Source organism: Ammospiza nelsoni, chromosome 24 (assembly GCF_027579445.1).
Source record: "Ammospiza nelsoni isolate bAmmNel1 chromosome 24, bAmmNel1.pri, whole genome shotgun sequence".
NCBI classification, from domain to species: Eukaryota; Metazoa; Chordata; class Aves; order Passeriformes; family Passerellidae; genus Ammospiza; species Ammospiza nelsoni.
In genome coordinates, this window is record NC_080656.1 from 1,131,145 (window position 1) to 1,156,996 (window position 25,852).

Here is a 25,852-nt window from a genome sequence, read left to right on the forward strand (position 1 = left end):
CAGCCTCACATTAAATATTTACATCAAGAGAAGTTATGGCAGATTTCCCTCACAATTAATGTCTCATTTGGACTAAAATGTACTTGTTGAGCACGAGTATGAGAAATCTGTCTTTTTACTAAGGGAAGGTCTTGGCACAGGGAAATCCCTTTCCCCTGTCCTGGCACAGGGAAATCCCTCTCCTTTGCTACAGCAACCTGATAGAAATCTGCAGCTGTTTGGAAGCTCATCCTCAGGGCTAAAATACAATTTTTAGGTATATAAAGCAGGAAGGCACCAGTGTGCATGGGACAGGGGTTCTGGCATTCAGGGATTCCGGACAGGAATGATCTCAGGGGTTCTGGACAGGAGTGATCTCAGGCATTCTGGACAGTGAGGATCTCAGGGATTCTGGACAGGAGTGATCTCAGGCATTCTGGACAGTGAGGATCTCAGGGATTCTGGACAGCAGTGATCTCAGGCATTCTGGACAGGAGTGATCTCAGGTGCTTGGCTCTGGAAGGATTTCTTATCACCTAGTTTAGAGCATCAAACAAGTGCTTGAGCTGGGAGCTCCTTCTTCCAGTGGGGTTTAAAAGCTTCACAATCCAGTTCAAAACAGGTTCTAAAGCTGCTGGCTGTAATTAAGCAGGAGGAATTCACACACACAGGAGCAGGACCAGCTCAAACAGAGAAAAGCAGCACAGAGATCCAGCCAGGAGAGCCAGAGCTCTGAGCCTGTAAAGGCATTGCTGACTCTACTCCATGTACAGGCTGCACTCTCTATAGATGAGGAATGTAGTTAATTCCAGTTTGGCATGTCTGATTAGATCCCATTCAGAGTTTGAGGCTGGTGGAACAGAAATCCTGGGGAAATACCAGATCCCTGGAAATCAGCAGCAGAATTCACCCTGAGTGCAATGGGAGCTGGGTTTCCTGGGAAGCTCTGAGTCCTGAACACCAACCCAGGGAAGGTTTTCTGCTGCCCCTCTGACTCCCAGCTCACAGCCAAGTGATCCCAACCATCTGCCTGGTAAACTTTCTGATTTAAACCTTAAATACTTGAATTCAATCTGCCTTGTCCTCCTGGCAAAAGCAGAGAGTAGCTTTAGGGCTGTCAAATTCCTTGTTTGCCTTGTCCCAGTGTGATCTGGGAGGGCAGATCCCCCTTTCCCATCCCTGCAGCTTCCAACGTGGCAAAGCCAGGCTGATTTCAAGGGGTGCAAATTACCAATCTCTGTCTTATTCCTCTTTCTCTGGCTGAGGAATGTAAATTATTGAGGTCCTGTGAAAATGCTCTAAAAGGTGCCTGGGAAGTGTCCCAGCAGTGTGAGGCTGTGGGGAGATCTGCTTGCTCTAAGATCTCTGGATTCTTTGGGAATGCCCAGAGTAGGAAGCAAAAATCTGTCTAGAGCTAAATATTACCAAATACTAGAAAAAAATATCTAAAGAGAAATATTAGTGAATACCAATATTTAGAAAGGATTAATGCCAGCAATGCCCGAAGGGAAGGGCATTTCATTAATCCTCCTAGTGAAAGGAGGCAGAGAAGACCCAAGCTGGGATGCTGCTGATCACCTCCCATCTCAGGAGGGCTCCTTTAACACACTGGGCAGCCCAGAATCAGATGCTTCTTAAATTGTTAGTTATTTTCAAATTTCTTTCTTTTCCCCCTCAAAGTTCATGCTGGCCAAATTTTGCTATGAGGGACGTCTTTGCACTCTGATAACCTCCAGATTCTGCCTTTAGATGCTTTTGTGCAATCTCATCTTCTGATTTTCCTATTACTGGCAGGCGGGCAGGACATGGTATTCAAATAAAATACTTGATATTTCCACTGATGCTGCACAGCCAGAATTAATCTCGCTGGTGCTGCAGTGGAAAACAACGGAGATAAGCAGCAAACCACTCACTCTTGTGACTAAATTGAGCAACTCTGCTGGAATCCAGAGAGGGAGCAGCTCTGGGCTGCTGGAAGTGGCCCTTTTCCCGAGCCAATCAAGCTTTGTCCGGCCTCAGCAACAAAAGGTTGTGTGCAGGAAGGAAGTGCTGTGCTTGTGCAGCCCTGCCTTCCCAGGCTTTATCAGGTCTGCAGGAGCTCCAGATATCTCTCAGGACCACCGTGCAAAAGTGCAGGAAGTGCCTCGGCCTGACCTTTATCCACAATCAGAAGATTCCTTGGCAGAGCTTGTTTTTGCAGCCTCCACCTCAGGAATGCTGTGGAGCACTGGCTCTGCCTGGGGTTTGGGGATAGGTGGGAAACAGGAGCAGGCTGGGCACACACTGACATTCCTGGGGGGCCTGGGGCACCCCAAGAGCCACCTTGACACCTCAGCTCCTGAGCTCTGGCTGCCCTCCCACCTTCTCTGTCTCTCCATGGACAAAAGCCAGAGCCTGGGTTTTAATCCTTCAACAACAAAATCCAGTCTGCCCATCTCTGGCAACAATTTTCTGGAATGAGTGGTCAATGCTACAGGGATCAGGATGGGTTGCCACTACTGTGGAGCTGCTTTCTTTCCCTTTTTAGCTAAATTTAATTTCAAGTGCATGCAAGCGTGAGAGGGGAGGGAGAGAGTGGGACAATTTGATGCCTTAGAGAAGAAAACCACCATTTATTTTGTCTTTTTTTTTTTTACATCATCTTCTTCATACAGCTGTTTCATTGTAACATTAATACATTTAAAAAAAACAACCCACCAAGATAGCTTGCAAAATTATATATATTTTAATATCCAAAAAGTATATTGCATATATATAGTAGCAAAAGCCCCATTTCCATGGGTAGTTCCTTCATATTTAAATTTTGCGATTATTGCAGAAATGTTGCTTAAAAACACCCCAAAAGCACTAAGACCTAACAATTAGCTTGATCTTCTCGTTGTTAAATAATGGCATCAGTGCTTGTGTTTAACGTTCTGAGCAGACTCCAATGCTCTGGTTTCAGACTCCCCTCCTGCAATGGGATGCACATGGACCAAATCCCGCCCCCACAGAGTCCCAGGGGTTGGTCTAGACTAGATAGTTGTGATCCTGTTAATTGGCTGCCACTTAATACAAGTCAGCTAATGGGTTGTACATGGAAATCTCACCCCCCAGACATCTGTTCCAAACCCCAAACGCTTGTGGTTTACCCTCTGTTTATGGCACCAAACCGCTGCTTCTGCAGCGTCACATTCACATCTGCAAAGCTGGGGATGGCTCAGAGGTCTGGAAGGGGTCAGATTTCCACAGAAGCCCCAGAAGAAGCCATCTAAAAGAGGAATATTTGGTTGTTTTATCTATGAAGTGGTTAAGATCTTCCCAAAGTTCAGGATTTGGGTGAAAAGCTATCACAGAATATTTCAATGGTTGCCTTGAGATGTTGGACCTGTTTTTAATCAGCCTCAAAGCAAACATGGGAGTAAGTGGAGTTAATTTTCAGACAGCTACAACAGACTAATACAGAAAATCCTCTCCTCTAGACAAACCCAGGGCAATCTGGAGGGTTTCTGGCCACTTTGGGAGTCAGTCATGGATCCAATTGCAGGACTAAGCCTACCTCCAACAGATACATTACTCGTGTCTTATTTTTTATTTCTTTTTTAGCAAAAAGTACAAAGCTACAGCCCAAATGTACAGATTGAAAAGATGTACAAATTACATTAAAAAAATAAACAAAAAACAACTGAGCTGATAGTAAAAAACAAACCTGCATTTGTGACCGAGGTCAACTCGTTTTATTTACTCTTTCTTTTAAAACTGTGAGATATAGGGAAAAATAACTCTGCATAATTTATACAGTAATTTGCCTTCTGGTTTGTTGACCCTTGGTTGGACGGTCTGACAAACGCACAGCGTTCGCGAATCGGTGCTTCCAGAGCCCACGGCTCGGGCGGAGCCAGGGACCTGCTGTCATTCATTCACTTCCCTTCTGTTCCCAGGAATGCCTGTGCTTGACTTTGCCTTATGCTTTGTTCAGGTTTCTGCTGCTTGCTGAGTTCACACACAGTCAAGTGAAGTTGTACTCTAGAAAAGTTCCTTCAATGCCCTTTACTTCTTAAAATATACATGTACATATATATATATGAATATATATATATATATATTTAATTTCCAGTTGGATGAATTCCTCCTCTGCCTTAGAGCTAAGATTCCAGTTGTGGTCCCCTGCAGCCCAATGTCCTCCACTGAATGGTCAAATGGTCAGTGAGAAAAACCCCATTGTGGTCATCTTTTCCTATGACACATTTCTGGATCTATGCCTTGTCAAAAGCCTTCGAATCCTTAAAAATTGCTCTCATCCAAAAGCTAATAATCATTCCAGGGAATGGTGAACCATCTTCACTGTCACTTCCTACAGAGGACACAAGCCTTAAACCCCAAGGAAAATGCAGAGTACTGGCCCACAGGAGCTTCCATCTCTCAGTTCAAGACACAAGAGGCAAAGTTACAAAAGTAAAAGGTTTGGTCCAGGAATAACAAATATCCAGTTTTAATTCTTCCCCAGAAAGGCCACAATCATCCATTAAGGGTCCCCCCAAAAACCATACAAATCCCAGGAGTAAAGAAAAAGTCCAAACAGACTGCTCAAGGCCACTGGCAGATCAAAGCATTTAGTAATAGCTGCCCAAGTGCGGTGTGACGTGGGCGTTGGGGTGGCGGGGCACGTTGGGGTTGGGGTAAATGCTTCCTGCAGGGGAGGTCCAATAGGGGGAGGCCGCTCCGAAGAAACTGGATGATGTGACAGGCATGGAGGAGGGGTGTGGGGGCACAAAGTTCACCTTCTGCTGGTGGGCATGGTAGGACGGCATGTAGGACAGATCCGAGGGGTACTTGTACATGGAGGACTCGGTGGGGTGGGGCTGCAGGGCCTGGGCGATGCCGTGAAAGTCAAATTTGTAGGCGTAGCGCTTGCCGTGCACCTTGGTCATAATGTTCTTGTCGTAGTAGTAGCGCAGCGCCCGGCTCAGCTTGTCGTAATTCATGTTGGGCTTGCTCTTCCTCTCGCCCCAGCGCCGCGCCACCTCGTCGGGGTCCGTCATCTTGAACTCGCCGTTGGTGCCCTCCCAGGTGATGCAGCTGGCGTTGGAGCTGTCCGACAGCAGCTCCAGCAGGAACTGCCACAGCTGGATCTGCCCGCTGCCTGCAGACACAGCGGGGCAAAGGAAATGACTCGGGCCTTCCTGCTCGGGCTCACACAAAGGCAGGAAACAGAAGGGCTATCTCGATCTGACTGGGAACTGCTCCTCCGGGCCTTGGAAAGGCGGCCCTAGCAGGGGATAAACTGTTCCCAGCAAACAAGTTACTCAGCCCTTTGTTCTGGGCCGGGCCTGAGGTCACACTACATTTCATAATGGTTGCCTTTGGCCTTAAAATCCTCGGGCTATTCATAAACAGGGCTTGCTGTGAGGACACTGCTCTGCAGAGTTTTCACTGACTGCCTAGCACAGCGTACTTCACCCCTGCACTGCTCCCTGTTTGCCGTGGAGATTGTTTTGGATACCTCCAGCTCTTTCCAGGGGGTGATCTGGGTTACATGGGATGATTTGTTCCCCAGATGACTCCTGGTTTTACTCAGTGTAGTCGTACAAGTAGTTAAGGGTAAGTTAAGAGCCTTAGGGGGATGTTTCCTTACAGGCATCCTATGTGTACAAGTTTGGTTGGTTTGAGCAGGATTTGCTCCAGGCAAATTACTTACTCCCTAAAATCAGGGATTGTTTACTGCAGATGATGTGCTAGGGACAGTTACACTGTCACTTTCAGAGATGTTTTCTGCCTTTCTTCTTGTAACCCACAGCAGGCAGTGAAAAATTAATCTGTACTGCAAATTTGAGAGACCAGCACTTAAACCCCCTATAAAACTCTTAGGAATTGCTGGGTTTGGGTCAGCACATCCAGGGTGGGGATTTTGTTCCAACAGAGATGTTGTTGCACCATTTTCCTCACTTTTCTGTAAGGATTTTGGCAAAAGCCCTTGTGAGGTCACAGCTGCTGTGTTCAGTGGCTCTCAGGTCCCCCCAGGGGTGCAGGGGCAGCAGCTGCTCCCCCAGTGCAGGCTGGAGCAGCAGCTCCAAAGGAAAATTCCTCTTTGGTAAGGGGGGTCTGAAATGTAAAATGAACTCACCAGGATTGGCAAGACGGCTGCTGGTGGGCCCCAGGATTTGGTAGGGATCTAAAAAATAAAATAAAGAACAAAAAATCACCCAAGAAAATTTAAAGGATGTTTCATCAAACAGAAACTCCAGGTCATTATGATTATTCTAGAAACCAAATTTTCTTTTTCTTTCTTTACTCCTTCTGTCCCTTCTCCCAGGGCCTGCAGGTGCTCCTTCTTTCTTTCTTAGCAAACAAGCGCCAGGTATGTCTGGCATCCAAAATGGCACAACCACAGTTCCTGGCACTGCCACCATTATTTCTGGCATCCAAAACAGCACAGCCACAGTTCCTGGCATTGCTCTCAGACCTGCCTGCTTTTGCAGTCTGGGATCTCCTTGGCCATACCCTGCACTGTGCAGCAACCAGAGCACACCAAACGTGGAAAAAACCTGTGTGACAGGAGAACAGCCACAAAGCAGAAGCAAAGGTATTCCTCCTAACAAAAAAGAGCTCAATAAAAAGGAGAGCAGATGAGATTTTCAGATTCACTGGTGAGCAGCTGAGCTTGCAGCCCTGGGAGGGCAGGAAATGTTCACCCAAGTCTCTCTTTGTGAAGCAAACACAGCATTAGAGAGATGAGAGTAACAGGAGTTTGTGGCTGGCTCCACCAAAGCTGAGTGGTTCTTGAAAACCCCACAAAGCATTTATTAGGAATGAATTCCTTCCCTTTCTGTGGGGCCTCCTCAGCCCTAATCTCTACACTTGTGCTCTGCCTCTCTCTGCTTGTGGTGATTTGAATCTGCAGTTTGCTGGTGGATTGAACAGGTTCCAAGAGAGCCAAGCCTGGAGCAGAGGAAGGGGATGGGGAGCAGCTGTGCTGGGCAGGGAGGGTGGGAAGGGACAGAGAACACCCCCTGCTCTGCCTGGGGCTGATCTGGACAGGGAAACCCTGCTGGGATGGGACAGGCTGGGGTGGGACAGGCTGGGATGGGACAGGGTGGGATGGGACAGGGTGGGATGGACAGGGTGGGATGGACAGGGTGGGGTGGGACAGGGTGGGATGGGACAGAGTGGGATGGACAGGGTGGGATGGACAGGCTGGGATGGACAGGCTGGGATGGGACAGGGTGGGATGGGACAGACTGGGATGGGACAGACTGGGATGGACAGGCTGGGATGGGACAGACTGGGATGGACAGGGTGGGATGGACAGACTGGGGTGGGACAGACTGGGATGCTCCAAGGGGACCCTGCAGATCCTGGCCAAGGGTGGGCAGGGGCAGAGTGGGCACAGAGCCCTGCAGGAGTGACAAGGGTGGGACTGACGGACAGACAGATGGATGGAGACGAGAGATCTCTGGAGCCAGGACTTGGAACCTGGGGTTTATTGCAGAGGGCCTGGGTGCAGGGCCCTGCTGGGAGCTGCAGCCACAGCTCAGAGCAGGACTGAGAGAGAGAGAGGGAGATAAAGAGAGAAAAGGCAAGAGCGTGGTAAAGAGAGAGGGAGGAAGAGTAAAAGAGGATGAGATTCCCGTTACAGTACAATAAATCTTCTTCTCTGCTGAATATTCTAATTCTCACTAACCAATCTAGTACAAGATACAAATCCTATAGCATTTACATACAGCCTATAAGAATCATTACATTGCCATCCTGTGTTACATTTTAAACCCTAAAAACTCCTCTTTGGGCCCCTTCTGCCAAGCTGTAGGGTCTGCTCTGACCCTTGGGCCTGTCTGCAAGCAGAGGGTGTTGTTCCATCAAAAGGGGATCACCTTCAGCCAGCCACACCATTGTTTTCCAGTTATTCAGTAACTGAGAGATCTCAAAGCTTGCTTTCATTTCAATCTCACTTATAGTTTCCATATTCTCAACATCTTTTGCCAGGCAATCATATTGATAAGGCTTTCCTGTTTCATCTTCCCCAAGAGAGCCCCTTGGGGACAGCTGCTGGCACAGCCCAGCCCCTGCCTGTCCCTGCCTGTCCCTGCTCCCCCAGCCCAAGGTCCCAGACCCCCCTCTCACCTGGCTGGGGCCGCTGCTGCTCTGTTGTCTTATTCACATTTTGTGTCCCTGCAACAGGAGGGCCTGGAAAGAGAGAAGGGGTTTAGAGGGACAGAGCACAGGAACAAAGTACAAACCACATCCCACAGGAATCACAGCAACTGCAAGGGAAAGGTTTGCTCAGACCAAGAGCTTATATTTTGGGGATTGCACTATAAAATAAAGAGATGTCCCTAGAAATTTAAAATTTCAGCATAAAATGAAAATGCACCAAGAAGGAAAGCATTACATAGATATTTATAATTTGCCAAATAGTCAGTGAGATCAGGAAAATATGTAGATACTTCATTAATTTTCTGTCTTTTACTGCAACTGAACTTCCAATCTAGTTTGCATCTATGCTGTGAACAAAAAATTGGATTATTAAATGTACAAATGCCAACCTCCTTCCATACGGGAGCTTTTCTCACATTTTTTGCAAATGCAAATTCTTTTTTAGGCCAAAAAAAAAATATTGGCGGTTTATCAAACATTTAGTTGATAATATCATGGTGATTTGTACAAATCCCTTCAAGAGGAAGATTGCTCTCACAACAGAATATTGTGTATCATTTCTCACAACAGAAAATTGTGACTCGAAGAATAATTCTCACATTTGGGGTGAGCACAACTCAGGAGGCTGCAGAGAAAGGGAGGGGACTCTGCCAGGTGCTGCCACATGGATTTAGAGCAGGAGAACCTTGCTGGGGGTCAGAAGTGCCCACCCTGCCCAGGGAGAAGCCCCAGCAGTGGCACAGGGGACAGGGACAGTGGCTCAGAGCCAACACGGATTTAGGGACAGAGAATTGGTCTGGGATGTCCAGAAAGAAAAAATCAAAATTCAAATCAAATCAAACCAAAATACTACACCTCCCTATTGGAATCCAAGGCACCCTAAGCCCAGAAAGAACAAGAGCTGGGTGTGAGCAGGGCTGGAGCACAGGGGCCCCACCTGCCTGCTGGACTTTGCCTTTCTGCAAAGCTGCCAGAAGCTCTCAGAATGTGCAGATCTGTCCCCAAAACCCTCACAGGCCCATGATTAACAGAGTCTGTGCAGAGGATTTGCTCCTGGCCCCTTAACCAAACCCTACAGTTTTACTCTGTCCATAACATCATTCTACTTCTTATCTGTCCCCAGTTCTACCTCTTATCTGTCCCCAGTTCTACCTCTTATCTGTCCCCAAATCTTCTGCCCCTCTGACACAGGCCAGCTGTGCCCAAGTCTCATTTTAGCCTTCCATTGCACAGTTTGTGATCCCCACTGGGACAATTTACTTTTGGAGAGGCCAGAATTCCCATTACTGCCCATCCTGCTCTCCTGACTGCAGCATAGGAGGGATCTGACAACAAAAGACAACAGGCACACAGGGCTTGAAAAGAACTTTTCCTAGGAAAAAACTTGTAAGAGTCTGGCTTTGCTTCATGTCCCAGCTTGGTTTCTGTGGGGCTGTGTTCTTTTCCTCTCCCACATCTCCAGTGCTCCCCCAGCCCCTCACAGAAGGGTAAATGGGGCTGTAAATGCAGCAGTGGGGCTCTGTGGGCAATTCCCAAGCCTGCCACATTCTGAGCATGAAGTGCTGTCCCTGCACTGAGTGGAATTCAGTGTGACCCATCCCAGCCCATAGGAGACCCCTTTCTCTCATCCCAAGACCACAGGCACAGGAGGAGGAGATGAACCCTGTTCCTATTTCACAGAAATTAAATTCAGACTTTAAACCCGGGGAGGCTGAGGATTTGAGGTGGCAATAAGGAGTTTGTTTCAGGGAGATGCAAAAGGGGGAAAGCATCCTGCAGGGACATCCCAAGTGCCCCTCTGCCCAGCACCTCCTGCCTGTGGGGCTGTGCAGCTCCCTGAGGATCCATCCCAGGCACTGGCACATTCCTCCAGCGCTGGGAAAGCCGCTGAGGCTTTGAAATGACAGCCTTGCAGTCATTGGCATGGGAAGGAAAACACAGAGGGCTGGGAGAGGGGAGGGGGGGAGCCAGAGGAGGAGGGAAGAGAGAGGAATGGGGGAAAACAGAGCTCGTGTAATCTGCCTGTTTTTATTTTTATTTTACTTGTTTGTTTTTTTCCCTTTTTTGCAGAAACCACAAACCCCACTGCAAATAGATCAGGCTGGAAAACAAACCACTGTGGTTTCAGCTGGGACAAAGAGTGGGATGGGACAGCTCGGGAAGAGGGAGGTGACAGCTTCATCTACACTGTTCCAGCAGGGAGACCTGTCCCAAAAAGGGACCCTGTCTCCATTAGGGATCCCTGTCCCCATTAGGGATCCCTGTCCCCATTCAGGATCCCTGTCCCCATTCAGGATCCCAGTCCCTATTAGGAAGTCCTGCCCCATTCAGGATCCCTGCCCCCTTCCAGATCCCTGTCCGCATTCAGGATCTCAGTCCCCGTTATGGATCCCTGTCCCATTAGGGATCTCTGCCCCATTCCAGATCCTTGTTCCCATTCCAGATCCCTGTCCCCATCCCAGATCCCAGTCCCATCCCAGATCCCTGCCCCATTCCAGATCCCTATCCCATCCCAGATCCCTGTCCCCATTCCAGATCCCTGTCCCCATCCCAGATCTCTGTCCCATTCCAGATCCCTGCCCCATTCCAGATCCCTGTCCCCATCCCAGATCTCTGTCCCATTCCAGATCCCTATGGTCATTCCAGATCCCTGTCCCCATCCCAGATCCCAGTCCCATCCCAGATCACTGTCCCCATTCCCATGGCCCCACAAGCAGCATCAGGGCAGTCCCTGCTGTCCCTGCCCTGGCGCTGTTGGGGCCTTTCCCCAGCCCCAGCAGCTGTCCCTGCTCCACACCAGGGCTGTTTGCAGGGGGGTTTCCTGCCTGCAATCCCAGTGGATCCCAGTGGGACAGAGCTCTCCCAAGGGCAGGAGAGCAGGGAGGGCTCTGGGGCAGGCCCTGCCTTTCCCATCTCCTCCCTGCAGCCAGCTCTGACTCCCCTGGGACATCCCTCTGAGGTATCACAGCACAGCCATCACAGCCATGTTTGGGGAAACGCTTTGGAAAACCCAAGTTCTGCACTGAGAAAAGCAAAACCCTCAGCAATGTCCAGCAACTGAGATGTTAATGGACATTTTGGTTTGTTCAATCCATAAACAGTTCTGTAATGTAACATTAATGGAAATGCCATATGATGATCTGTTAAAGGAAGTCAGCAATTCTTTTTCCAAAAGAAAAATCCTTTTCAAAATAGGGAAACATTTCCTTCCCAAAAAGTAGTGGAACTCACTGAAAATTTTCAGTTTTCTCTGATTTTTTTTGGGGCCAGATCATTGACTCCAGGGAATCAACTGCTACAAGGGGTTCCTTGATCCAGAGTCATCAGCATGTTTTGGGTAAATAAATAGGCCATGATTTGGAGAGATTGTCTTCCTCATTTTCCTCCTTCTCCTCAGGTTTAATTCAGGCTGACTGAGTCTCTCTACCTCTGTTTTTCCTCTCTAAATATGGATTATGGAGCAAAGTGTGGAGATGTAAAGGGGCAGCCTTGTGTGGTAGGATGAGATTCAACCCTGAGTGTGACTTGGCCATAATAAGAAGGGTTAAATATGAAAATTAACCCTGCTATTGAAACACTGTGTGCACTCAGCTACTGTAAGTTTCCAACTCTTTCTCTCCTCTCAAAAAGAAAAAAAAAGGAAAAAAAGAAAACTCTAAATGCAGGAAGCTATTTTTATTTCACAAAAATCTCAGCAACGTGAAAGAACCACACCAGCCCTCCTGGCTTCCAGGCCCAGGCTCGAAAGCTGAATGTGTTTAAAGCAAAATGGAAAAGGCAGAGCCAGGGAACCCCTCCAGACTTTTGCAGGTTCCTGCAAAAACAGGATCATTCCCAGGACCTGACACCCAGTGGCTCAAAGAGATCTTACAGAACTGCAGCCAGCCAGTGACAGGAATGATCTTATCTGTCATTTAAACCATTTGGATTTTACACCAAAACTTGCCATGGGATGGAAATTCAATTAAAAGACTTGGACTGGGGTTCTCTCCTGGCGTAAATCAGCAAATGGCTCCAGTGAAGTGGGGCAAATTTATCCCAGAAAGGATCAGGTCCCTGAGTCTGGTTTAGACTTAAAAGGCCCCATGGAACAAGAGCCCTATGACAAATGTGTGTTCAATACAAAATGGAATTAAAGAGCAGAAAATAAATCATAGATGCTTTCAAGAACTGTCATTCTGCAGCTGTCTGGTTTATGTCCAGAAATTCCCCAGCATGAATGCTCAGTCTATTAGGAGGAAGGTAAAGGATATTAATAATGCTTTGCACTTTCACAGCACCTTTCAAGCGAGGATCTCACAGCTTTGCAAACATTCGCACTCACAGCGCGCCTGGCAAGAAGGTTAAATATAATTTTATTTATTCCCAGGCATAAATGCACTTTCTGCAGGCTTTAGCTGCCTTTTCCAGATGCCCTGCCTTCCCCAGGAGCCAGGCTGTGGGGGGCAGGCTGCAGCCCTGCTCTCTGGGCCCTTTTAGCCCTGCTCTCCACTCTCTCACCCCAAATCTGCCCCGGCTTCTCCCTGGCACTCTGTGCTCAGCTCTGCAGACAGCCCCTGCCTCCCCTGGAGCTGGGTCCCCTCCCAGCACCTCTGGGGCATATTTAGTCTGAACAGACTGATAGATATAGCTGGGGGCAGATGGACAGACACACAGACTCCCTTCCCAGGAAACCAGCCTGAAAACCCCCAGGTGGATTCCCACAGCACCATCCCAAATCCTTGTCAGCCTGAGTGCAGCCCAGAGAGCAAGGCTTCAGGGAGGTTGTGTTTGAGATATGATGTATTAGGGAGCAACCCCTCGCTGATAAACTTCAAAAAATCCCCCAAAAACCCCAGCCCTGGTGTTTTATAAATCTGAGAGTTTGGGACAGAGGGGAGGGGAGCGGGGGTTCAGTGAACAATGGGCTCACAGTGCCTGAGCTTCCTGAGCTGCTGGGAAGTGCTGACAGCCCCTTCATCCTACTCCTCTGAGGAGCTGTCTCAGTCAGCCTGAGTCAGGCAGCACTCTGTGCCACCAGCCTGATGAGGCTTTCCAGGAGAACAGCGAGCCTGGGGCCTGGAACAGCCACGTTCCTCAGGCCTTTCTTTTTCTAGGATGGACACAGTGGGGCTGGGTCATTTATGGCACTATAGGGGAATCTTATTTGGAATGCCACCCACGCTGGCACTACAGGCAAGCCTGGGAAGGCATGGAGAGCCCAGGAATCCCTGGAGCTGGCACTCCAAGGAAATTCAGCAGCTGGAGGATGGGAAGTGGCTTCTCCTAAGCCATGGAGACAGAGCCAGGAAGGGAGACAGGGGCAAGGCAGACCCAGGTGTCCTGGGGGATCCAGACTTGTGATGTGGCCAAGTGGTCACTTGGGGTCTATTTTGTGGCAACCACTAAATAGGGAGAGAGGAAAAGGAGGCTCAGGTACCTGGAGATTCAGATTTGCAGCCTTCTATTTCCCCTTCTCCTGATCTGCTTCACTGAAATCCCTAAGTCCAAATCCCTAAGTCCTGCCTGGAAACACCCATGCTCCAGTCCAGGTGAGTCAGGCCACCCCAGAACAGTTCCTCCTGCATGCCAGGTTTGGGCCATGGACTCTCCATGCACAACACAGGCTGGGTTTTGCAAGGTCCTCCTGCTTCAGGAGGAAGAAAGGTCCCTGGCCTGGTGGCTGGAATTTAAATTAGCTTCCCTAAATGGGGAAAGCAGAGCCAGGTATCCTGGGGGTGCAGACCTGTCATTAACCCAAGTGGTCCCTTAGGGTCCATTTTGTGGCAGCCCCTTTATGGCGAGAGGGAGAGGAGGGCACAGAGCCCCAGGGCCTCTTCTGCCAGCTGAGGCTGGGGCTGGTGGCACCCCCAGTGCCTTGGAAAGGTGCCAGCATGGGAACAAACCCAGCCCCTCTCCTGCTGCCAGCCCAGCCCATGCCAGGCCTGCCCAGGCGTGTGCCCAGCCCTCAGCTGCCCCTGAGCCTCCTGGGGACCCCAGTGAGGAGCTCTGGGTGGAGAGCACAAACCCAAGCTGCAGCTCCTGCAGGGCCCAGGGGCCAAAGCCACCCCCAGCTGCTCCTCCAAACACCCAGGGCACTGCTGCACATAGTGGCAGAAACATCGAACTGTGGGGCCAGACAGGCCCTCCCTGGCTCCTGGGACACATTCTGAGTGCTCCACACACCCACAGGACATTTCTGACTGCCCCAGGACATTTCTGACTGCCCCACACACACAGAGGACATTTGACTGCCTGACATGCACCCCCAGGACATTTCTGAGTGTCCCACAGACCCAGGACATTTCTGAGTGCCCCTCACACATCCCCAGGACATTTCTGAATGCCCCACAGACCCAGGACATTTCTGAGTGCCCCAGGACATTTCTGAATGCCTTACATGCACTCCCAGGACATTTCTGAGTGCCCCAGGACATTTCTGAGTGCCCCAGGACATTTCTGACTGCCCCACAGACCCAGGACATTTCTGAGTGCCCCTCACACATCCCCAGGACATTTCTGAATGCCCCACAGACCCAGGACATTTCTGACTGCCCCAGGACATTTCTGAATGCCTTACATGCACTGCCAGGACATTTCTGAGTGCCCCAGGACAATTCTGAGTGCCCCAGGACATTTCTGAATGCCCCACAAACCCAGGACATTTCTGAGTGCCCCAGGACATTTCTGACTGCCCCAGGACATTTCTGAATGCCCCACAAACCCAGGACATTTCTGACTGCCCCAGGAGATTTCTGAGTGCCCCAGGACATTTCTGACTGCCCCAGGACATTTCTGAATGCCCCACAAACCCAGGACATTTCTGAGTGCCCCAGGAGATTTCTGACTGCCCCAGGACATTTCTGAATGCCCCACAGACCCAGGACATTTCTGACTGCCCCAGGACATTTCTGAGTGCCTCTCACCCGGTGCAAACCTCCCAGGTCAGCAGAGCACCTCCATCTCCCCTCAGCACAAAGCTGGGCAGGCTCTGGGCTCTCACCCTCTCTGGGTGTGGGCAGGGATGGTGGCACAGGGACTGGAGCAGGGCAGGTCTGAGGACTCCTGTGGCCTTTTCCAGAGGCTCTGCCATCACATTTACCCAGCTGCAGGGACATGTGTGTCACACTGAGCCTCAAAACCTCACAGCATCACTTGTCCTGCAAGGAACTGCTGTCAACTTAATATCTCTGCTAATTGAAACAATTAATTAACATGTGCCACGTCTTTGTCACTCCTGGCCAGTGTTACTGTGCCTGTTCCCATGGTTTCATGAGACTTCCCAAGCAAGCTCTTTCTTTTCCCCTTCAAGACACAATGTGCTGTTCCTTGAGCTGAGGAGCCACCACTCCCAGGTCAGAGGAGGAAATCAGTAATTCTAAATCTCTTCACTAAGAGGAAGCAACTCATTGAGTGCAGAATGATTTCAAAATTACTTCTATTTTACATGATCAGGCAATTTGATTATTTCACAATTGAAAAATACTGAAATTGAAAAATATTACCAAGCCATCTTTAGCATCCATCTGGGTGCACTGTTGGATGATCTCAGAGGCCTTTCAGCCTGAATGATTATGGGGTTCTCTGATCTCTGCATTGCTCTTAACCTGTTTCACAGATCCCAAATCCAGGAACAACACTGGATTTTGACCTGAAGTCAACTCAACCAAGCGAAAGGGACTGATTGCTCAATGTAGGTGAGAAATCTGCTGCAGAGATGGATGTGAAGGACAGATTTAGCTTGAGGAGTGCCTGAAAGTAGCTGAGAGCCTGGTTATGAATTGCTGCCTTTACAGAAATACAGATCAGAGGGATCAAACCTTTCTGATTGAACTGCTCTAAATCAGTGATGGACTAAAGCCCTGTGGCTGAAGGCCACTCATTTCCAGAGGCAGACGGGATCTGGATGGTGCAGGAATAGAGCTGGGACTCAGGATTGCTGTCCTCTAAAGCCAGGCTGGATAGGGCTTGGAGCAATCTGGGACACTGGAAGGGGTGGGATGGTGGAAGAGCTGGCACTGGATGGGCTTTAAGGTCCTTCCCAGCCAGCCCATCCTGGGACTGGGATTTGCAGAGGGGATTCCCTGAGGCAGGGTGCGCTCAGGACAGGTGCTCTGTTTGAGCCCTGTCCCTGTCCCTGAGCAGGGCTGCAGGGAAGGAGCCCCCACAGGGCACAGAGCCCAGCTCTGCTCCCCACTCAGCCCCAGGGTCTGTCCCTGCTGCCCCAGGCAGAGCTGACAGCCCCCAGAGGTGCTGGGGCTGCAGAACATCCCCGGCCACAGCGCTGGCACTTCCTGAGCCACGTCTGCCTCAGACCTGCTGGCCTCACAGACACACAGCATGGAGAAAAGGAGGAAGTAATGGGAAGATTTTTTTTTTCCTTGTTGTTGCTTTTTTAATATCAGCAGCAGAAATCCCAATGCACAGTGCACAGAGGCTGAAGAATGTGTCCTGAGAAGCCTTCCCAGAGCCAGCCTGGAAAAGCAGATGCTCTCCAGGCAGCAGAGATGTTCCTGAGCCAGGCAGGGCTGCAGGCACAGCCAAGGCACAGCTGCACATCCCCTGCACACCTACAGAACCACCCAAACACAGCCAGGAATGTGCCCACAGCACTGTGGGGATGTTACCCCCAGCACAGGGTGTAAAACCAAACCACTGACAGGCTGCAGGTTGCTCTTGTTGAAAAACACACAAATGCAGAAGTAAAAAACCCCAACCCTCACATCCATGGAGAAAAAGGCCACGCACACATGAGAGAAAAGGGAAGACACACATGCACAGTCGTGGCAGTTTTACAGCTTTTAAGTCATCATCAGGAAACAAATTAACTCTTGTTTTAGGAAACAGCCCAAGCACTTCCAAGGCTTCGGGAGGGAGAGCCTGGCACCGCAGCAAACGTGTGACCCCTCCAGCACAAAATCACTCCTTGCACTGCACTCCAGGCAAAATAATAATGGCTCTTTTGCTGGGGGAAAGGAAGGATAATGGTTACTTAGAAAGTGCTCCAGACAAGCTGTCAGGTTGAATTCAGAGAACTGGAGTCTACTCTGGGACAGCGCTGGCTCGGGGTGATCCCTTGTGAGTTGGGTTTCCTGCCTGCTACAGCTTAAAGACAACGATTCTTTGTTTCCAGTTTTTCTGGTGAAAAAACACACGCCTGCCTCCGAAGAGGGTCAGGGAGAAAGCAGACAAAACACTAACTCTGGAATTTCAAAGGAAAACAATTTAAAAAAAAGAAAGTATAAAAAGCAAAATCCAAGCGCGCTGGCTACTGTCTCCCCTGAACTCATAAATCCCTGCCTGGCCACACAGCCAAAATGAAAGGAGAGCTAAAAAAGCCTCCCCTTTTTCTGCTGCCGAGCTAAAAATGGGATATTTCATCACCAGGCACACAAATATCATAGAGAAATGTTTTAGCAAGTACAGACAATTAGGAGAGCACAAAGCTGCCGCTGCTTTTCCTCTGCCACAGCTGAACTGGGGAGTTTAAAACCTTTGGAAAGGAACTGCACTGACACACTCAGAGGAGAGTTTATTGGACGTGGTCAATATTTTTCACTACAACCTTTTAGATCTGAAAAATGGCCTTTTCAGGAGAAGGGGTTTATGCAGGAATTTGAGAGGTGTTCCTGTGGGAACTGTGCTTATGCAAACTCATTCCCTGCAGTCTCTGCCCCTCTCTCCCCAGTCCCCCCAAATCTGAACCTGTTATCCCAAATTGTCACTCAGTTTGACAAGTGGGAGGGAAGAGTTTTGAGGAGTTCCTGCCAGTTTAAAGGGAACAGAGGCTGCAGCCCTGATGGGGAGAAAAGCAGCTGCACAGACCCATATTTTGTGAGGTACCAGGGAATTGGAATGAGAGAGATTTTAATTGATGCTCCAACACCAGGAAACTCTTTCTTAGGGCCTCACAACGAACATTGGTACAAAGCCCTAGGAAATCACACTAGATTTCAGAGTTCACTAATTTATTTATCCTCTTAAATTTGCCAACAGCCCCATCAAACACACAAACACACACCTTTTACCCAAACATCCTCATTGTTCACTCAACAGCTTCTATGATCATAAATATGGGATAGCCACAGAACAAACCCTTAAATTTCCCCCCTCCATCCCTGTTCATGTATTCACACAGAGATTTCTTTCCTCTTTGAAAGGTACCACATCCCTTTTCCCTGTGCTCTGCTGGAGTTTCAGTTGGATTGCTGAGACTTTGGGTTGGCTTGTCACTGTTCTCAGCCAAATCTGGAAGGCTCAAGAAGGATCAAATCCCTCTCTGCAACTCCCTGCCAGGAGCCAGGGGGGGTTGGGGATTCTCCCAGGAACAGCTACAGGACAGGAAGAAATGTTCTCAGGCTGTGCCAGGGGAGGCTCAGGCTGGAATTTCCTCATGGAAAGGGTTGTTAAACTGGGAGGGGCTGCCCAGCAAGGTTTGGAGTCCCCATCCCTGGAGGTGCCCAAGGAACACCTGGAGGTGGCACTCAGTGCCCTGGGCTGGGGACAAGGTGGGGATTGTTCACAGGTTGGATTTGATGGTCTGGGAGGGTTTTTCCAATTTAAATGATTCTGGGATTCTGTTACCTTGGGCTGTGCAGAGCACAAACCTGTGTGAATGTACCTTTTGCACCAAGATCCTGAATGACCTGGAGACAAAGAGCCCCAGGAACCTCTGTGGTTAATTGTCACCTGTGATGCTGAGCCTCCCCTCAGCCCCTCTGCCACCTCCCTGCACAAACATCACTTCCCTGGGACCAGCAGTGCTGGAGCTGGGGGTGCTCAGCCTGGAGAAAAGGAGACTCAGGGCTGCCCCCATCACTCTCACAGCTCCTGAAAGGTGCCTGTGCTCAGCTGGGGCTGGGCTCTTTCTCCAGTAACTCACACAACCAGAGCACACAGCAGCCTCGAGCTGCACCAAGGGAAATACAGGTTGGATAGCAGGAAAAGTTTTTTACAGAAAGAGTGATAAAGTTCTGGAATGTTCTGCCCAGGGAGGTGGTGGAGTCCCCATCCCTGGGTGTGTTTAACAAAGCCTGGATGTGGCACTGGGTGCCAGGGTTCAGTTGGGGTGTTGGGGCTGGGTTGGACTTGATGATCTTGAAGGTCTCTTCCAATCCAGTGATTCTGTGAATTGAATTCTGTGAATTAGAAAGTGCCACACATCCCAGCCCAGGCATTCCCACAGGCTGCATGGCCACAGGGAACTTCACACATCCACAGGGAACTTCACACATCCACACACCAGGGCTCTGCCTCGCTGGGAGCCCCCAGCTCTGCCCTGGCCTCAGCTCCTGCACAGCATTCTGCTCCAGTCTTAAACACAGGAATTACACAGGCCCCGACACACTAAAAACTTTAAAACTGTGCTGGAGCAAGGCCAGAGAGCTCAGAGCCCTTTGGGGACGTGGCCCTTTGGCCTCCCAATGTTGTTGTATGTGAATATTCTTTCCATTTCCCTGTGGAAAGCTGCTCAAATGACACTGTTCTGCAGGAGAGCAGTTTAAGGTCTCCCCGGGCTGGGGCAGATCTGTGGGCTCAGATTCCTGTCCCTGTCTCCAGTACCCACAGCAGATCACTCATTTCTCCAAACAGCCCCAGAAAATGACCCAGACCATGTCTGCAGTGGGAGGGGGACACAGCTCTTTCCATTCAGCCATGAGAGCAGCCTCATTTCATTTCCCAGAAAATTGTTCTCCAGCCAAAAACCACTGGTGATTTTCATTAGAGCCATTTACTCCTCTGAGGCAGCTGAAGACAATTTGTCCCAGTGACGCTCAGTCCCATCCTTTGGAGTGTTTATGAGGCTGGGAAGGGAGCAGTGAGGCAGCAGGAGCTTTGGAACAGGACAAGGATTTACCTGTCTGCTGTGAGAACACTCAGCTGCCCTGGGCCCCACTGTGGGACTTCAGGATCTGCTGTAAAGATCCCCAAAACTCCTGCTGCAGAGTTCTGCCCCAAAGCAGAGCTGCAGCTCCTGTTTGCAGAGCTGGCACTGCAGGGAGTGAGGGGGCAGCAAGCAGAAGGGAAAAAGGGAGTCAGGTCTGCAGCTGCAGCCAGGGCACCAAAGGCAGCCCAGGGACAGCCCTGGGACAGGGCCAGGCTCCCTGAGCTCCTGGGACATGGTCCTGGGGGAGGGAGCAGAGCCTGGGCTGCATCTGGAACATCTGCAGATGTCTGTGCTGCAGCTGCACTTTTTTTTTTTTTTTGACCTGTGGGTTCTTTTTTCCAGCCGTGGATGGAACATGTTGTGTAAAGCACAGTGTCAATGTATGCAAAGGGCTCCTGTCTCTCCCTGCAATCTGCACAAGCAGCTTATTTGCACTAGTTATGTAGAAAGCTACAGGAGGAGTGAAGAAAATGGTATTGTTTCCTATCTTTGGCATGGTTGGTACTATTCCATCACCTGCTTTTGAATCCTCAAGGGAAGGTGGTTAGAAAAACTCATCTGTTTTTATTCACAGACACAGAGGGGAGAAATATTTACAGGATTGGTAGATTCCAGATGCACTGGAATGAAGAAAACTGTTTAATCTTTTGAGAAGTTAAAAGAATCATTCCAAAAAACAATAATTTTTCACATTAAATTCCTTTTCCAAAAGAATATCATCTTTTGGAGTGAGAATATCATCTTGAAGCGAGCCCATTAGAAAGGAAACAAGGAAAATCCTGTTTCCTAAAAAAAAAACAGCCTGAGGAATTCCAAGTCCAGTTTTATGAGCATCATGAGTCTCTGCTGTGCTATTGGATGAGCCACTTCACTCTGCTCTCCCAGTCCCTTATCTGCCAGCCTGTCCTGCTCTCCTGTCCCTTTTCCTTATCTCAGTAACCTCGGCCAGCTGCAGGGGCTTGGAGTGGGGCAGTTTGTGCTGCACCAACACCCAGTGTGGAAGGAATGATGGAATTTATGCCCTATAGGGAGAAATGGGGGAGGAATAGATGGGATTTCAACATTTCTACATAGTTCTTAATTTTTATTTGCCTCTCTCCAGGGCGTGCTTGGTCCTTTATTGACACATGATGAAAGTTCCATGTGAAGCTGAGGGCTCCACACTGACAGCAGTGAGCCCAGAGCTCTGTCAGCTGCACTACAGAGACACCCTGGAGGCCACTAAAAATGCAGGGGGAGGGACACTTTCCCCTCAAGTTTCTTTCAGTCTGAGTGACTCAAAGCCCAAGTCTCAAAGTGTTTAAAAATTCAGAGGAGTGCAGTTGAACACAGAGATTTTCTCTTGAAGAAAAAAAAAAAAAAAAAAAACACCCAGACTTTTCTTGGCTTTATTTTTAGCAACTGCCTGGCCTGAGACAGAATGAGCAGAGGTTTGGGTGTAAGGGAAAATTGTGAAGGAGCACATGTCCCTACTTCATTCCCACTATATCCCTACTACACAGTGCAAGCCCAGCTCGGATGAACTTTAAATAGATTATTGTTAATGTCAAAGCAGCAGTCAGAGCACACCTGAGTGGCTCTGTCCCTGTTCTGCCCCTGTTTTACCAGCTGGTGCTGCCTCAGAGGACAGAACAGTGCCAGGAGCTGCAGTGGATTTACCTGCTGGACAGAAGGAGCTGCTGGAGGAGCAGCCCTGACCTCGTGCCCAGCTCTAAAGCAGATGTTGGGGGTGAAATGCAGGGGAAAGGAGGGCTCTGAGAGCACAGAAAGGAGGCAGCCAGAGCTGTTAAATGTGGCTCTGTTTGCTGCAGCCCCTCAGTGCAGGGAGGTTTTGTCTCTCCTTCTGCCCTTCCCACTGTTCTTTTAATCCAAACCTGTGGCTCGTCCATGCAGCCACGTTCTCCTGAAGAGCAGAGAGCCATTTGTGACACTCAGGGAGCTGGCACAGGGACAGGCTGGCAGAAACTTCTCCAAGGAGGAGCTGAACAGAGCCCAGGGAACAAACCCAATGTTCCTGCAGCAGCACAACGGGAAAGCAAAACCCCATTACAGGCTCCTGTCCCTACCCAAGAGTTACAGAGGACAGAATGGATTTTTGCTCTTTATCACCCTACTTGGGGGTGATAAATTCACCCAAATACTCACTGTATCAATTCAACTTCTCTGTGGAGGTAAGGGATGTGTTTCATCCGGTCCCTGCCCATGGCCATGGACTGAACCAGGTGATCCTTAAGGTCCCTTCCAACCATTCTGGAATTCTGTGATCACACCAATATTCACAACTTTTTCCTGACTGAGAGTCCAGTTTGTCAATAAAAATAAGAACAAGGAGCAGGGCTGGAGCTGCAGAGAAAAACCTAAAACACCTGACTGAAGGACCCACAAACATCTCCAAGGCCTGAAGGAGCCTCAAGAGGGTTATTAACTTTTAAACTCCAGGGTTTCTAAGCTTAGCTACGTGGTCAGAATTGCTACTAGATAAAAAAGAAAACTTGAAACAAAAAAGAAAATCAAACTAGTCCAAAATGAAAGTGTCAAAGAGATAAATTTTGTCTTCCTTGCTGGTTGAAATGAGCTACAGATCCATGGATGGGTTTGGAATACCTGAGTGCCCTTTATAGTAGTGAAATTCATTGTGAGAAGATTTGATCCTTTTGACTGTGAGCTCAGAGGAACTCAGAGGAAAACAGAGTCTCAGGCCTTGCTGTCTGTGTGAGATTCCAGACTGTTCACATCAGGAACAGAAAATGTGCCAGCAGTTCACCAGCTCAGCAAAACACCCGTGTGACAGTGACACCTTTGGTGCCACGGTGCTGGCTGGGCAAGCAGAGATGGCATTTCCAGCCTGGGTGGGGCTGCACAGTGAGAATTATTCCTTTTTTACTGTGCTGTGAATGCAGAGTGCAGCAGAACATCTTTTGCCAAGGATATTATTTACAAGGTCTGGTTTTAACCCAATCAAACCCAGGACATTTATAAGCAAGACACTGACCTTCTTTGGTGGCAAGACGTGAGGAGTCTGTGTGGGATGGAGTGTTGTAGACCAGCAGTGAGCTACCTGCAAGGCAAAGAAAGGGAGTTAGAGCAGTCTGGGCACGGGGAGCCATCAGGGCAAGTAGGAAATGTTGTTAATGGCATGAAAAAAAGCTAATTTTGCTGTTAATTAGGCACACACTTTCTGTGAAACTCATCTAAAAGCTTGGTAGCTGCAGGGCACATGTGCTGCTGCTTCCTCATTTGCAAAAAATAAAGATAATTGTCTCCGTCACTGAATGCCTTGATGTCCCCCATTGAAAACTGATCTTAAGGGGTGAGGTTGTAGAGGTACAGGATCTATCCCAGCACAGCCTCCAGAAGTGCCTGTGGCACAGTTTGTGTGACAGGATAAGGAAGAAGCTTTTCTCTCTCTGGCTGTGATAGAGAAATTTTCTGTTTGAGGAACAGGCAGGAGAAAAGACACAAATTGCACTGTCAGGACCTTTTTGGCCATTTTTAGAGTGTCACATGCTTGGTTTGGGGCCAGCAGCTGCACAGCTCTCACTGGGATTCCAGCATCTCCCTGCTCTGGGGAATCTGGGAGCAGCTCCCTTGCTTCAGAGAGGCCTTTCCAGCCCCACATGACACACAAGTACAGCACAGAAAGATCCTGTTGGAAGGGTCTCTGTTCTGCACAATCTGTGGGGGAAATGTTCCTTTCTAAGCATTTCCCTCTGGTTCTCCTGTAAACTCTCCTGGAAATGGAGGAGGAGATCCTGGGAGCCCAGGGAAGCCAGCATGAAATGCCCATTTCATGGCTGTCTGCTTAAGTGTGCTCACATCACCCCTGGGCTCACCCTCCTGCAGCCCTTGGAGCAGTGACAGCCCTGACAGGGCACAGGCTCCTGTTTGTGCTGAGGCTGTGGCTGGAGCAGCACCAGTGCTGCCCTGAGTGCTTTTACTCTCTGCAGATCCCCCCATGAAGGGGATCCTGCCCCTGAGCATCCCCTCAGCAGGGCAGGAACCCTCTCAGCAGCTGAGCAGGATTTGGGGCTGAGCCCTGCACAGGGTCCCAAATGACCCAGCTGCCCCTCAGTGCTCTCAGAGTGTCTACCACAGACATCTTTTGTGAAAAATCCTTTCTTGGGATTTTTCTGTCTTCTGAGAAGCTGTGGCCTCAGCAACGAAGTGTAAACAATGGTTATCTGCTGCTGTGGAATGCAACAGGTGCATCTGTGATTGGTCTCCTGTGGATGTTTGGATTTACTGACCGCTCATGGCAGAGCTGCTCTTGCTCTCTGCAGAGACACAGACCTTTGTTATTCATTCCTTTTCTATTCTTAGCTTAGCTAGCTTCTGAGAACTTCTATTCTTTTTAGTATAGTTATAATATAGTATATATATCATAAAATAATAAATCAAGCCTTCTGACCATGGAATCAACATTCTCGCCTCTCTCTTCATCCTGAAACCCCTTGTAACCACCGTCACAAGTGTCTCTCCTGTGAGAGCTGAGGTTTGGGCAGGTCCCTGGCAGATCTGAGAGCTTTGCAGGTGCTGGGTGCTGCTGGCCCTGTGCTGCAGTGCATTTCTGTCCTCCCCAAGGCAAACAAAGCCAGAGGCTGCACAAGCCAGCAGGACACGCAGGCAGGAGGTGCTGGGAAGGAAACAAAGCTGCTCGCAGGGAGGGGAGGAGGGATGGTACCACATGCTGCAAGTCAGGGGATGCTTCCAGAGAGCAGGATGGATGGTGAACGAGGAGGTAAAGAGTTCAGAGGGATCCCAAGGGCACCCTGGCTCTGAAAGCTGCCAATGGCCAAAGGGATTGGCTGGAATATTTAGAGAGATTGGCTGCTGGAGGAATTGAAAGAACTCTGTCCACGTAACTCATGTTTTCATCGGATGGTTTCTGGCTTTGGCATTTCTTTCTTGAATATCTGTGGGGAAACTCCTGTCCACCACTCTCTCCTTTTCAGGTTATTTAAAGCAGTCCTGAGTGCAACGCCCAGCCCAGCTTCCCCCTGCCAGACAGGGAAGTGCTGGGGAATTCAGAAACGTGGTTTTCTATGACTAAATGGACTGCAAATGAGCGGCTGGGGCGGTGGGGGTGGGGTGATGAATAGCACTGAGCGAGCAGGATCAACCTACAGCTACTTTAGGGTAAAAAATGCAGCCCAAGCCACTGGAAAGGAGCGGCGCCTCCCCCGGTTTAATTGCTCAAAGTTCTCACCTTTGCCCGGCAGTCTGAGGTTTCTGGTGGGAACACCACAGAGAGGGAAATGTGTTTCCTATTAAGGGTTTCAATGGAGGAGGGAAAGGGAGAAAGGCAGAGACCCAGATCAGGACAGAGGGAAGCAGACAGACAGACAGACACAAGCCAGGCTGCTCCTCCCTCGCTCCTTCGGGGGCAGAGCTTTGGGTGATGAATTTTCATTTTTGTTCCATTCCCCTCGCTGGGTGAGCGACACCAAGGATGGATCAGCTCTCTGCTATGGTTAATGCAGTGAGGGCTGTTCTTCCATAATTCATGTTTAAACTCATTATTTTATGGCACCCCCCACCCTTCCCTTTCTTTGATTTCCCTTGCATTCATTACAAAAAGATGGAGAAGGACAGGAAAGCAGGAGAGTTTTTTCCCATAAACCCTTCCCTCTCACAAGGCAGCTTGTCCTTCAGAGGGGCAGGAATATCTTGGTTCCACAGTCTCAGGTTTATTAATTTGAAAGTCTTTTTTACCCTCACCTTCCCCAGGCCCTGCACGGCTCCTGCTGGAATCCAAGTCCTGCTGCACTTGGCAGGATGGTTTTGTTGGGCATTAACACATGGCTCAAAACCACTGAACAGTTTTCTACTTCTCACCACAGCCTCATTCTTTCCCCTTCAGGCTCTTCCCCTTTG

At 49.4% G+C, this 25,852-nt stretch overlaps 1 protein-coding gene across 3 annotated transcripts in view; it reads right to left on the bottom strand.

Moving 5' to 3' along the window:
- Positions 1-2,562: 2,562 nt before the first annotated feature.
- The window catches only part of FLI1 (Fli-1 proto-oncogene, ETS transcription factor), a 91,957-nt gene continuing 68,667 nt past the window's right edge, over positions 2,563-25,852 (bottom strand). For all 3 annotated transcript variants that reach the window (XM_059488492.1, XM_059488494.1, XM_059488493.1), the window contains 4 exons: positions 22,971-23,036; positions 8,080-8,142; positions 6,083-6,130; positions 2,563-5,101 (listed from right to left, as the gene is read on the bottom strand). In XM_059488492.1, coding sequence (XP_059344475.1) covers positions 4,572-5,101; positions 6,083-6,130; positions 8,080-8,142; positions 22,971-23,036 — 707 coding nt within the window. In that variant the 3' untranslated portion in view covers positions 2,563-4,571. The remainder of the gene's footprint in view (positions 5,102-6,082; positions 6,131-8,079; positions 8,143-22,970; positions 23,037-25,852) is intronic.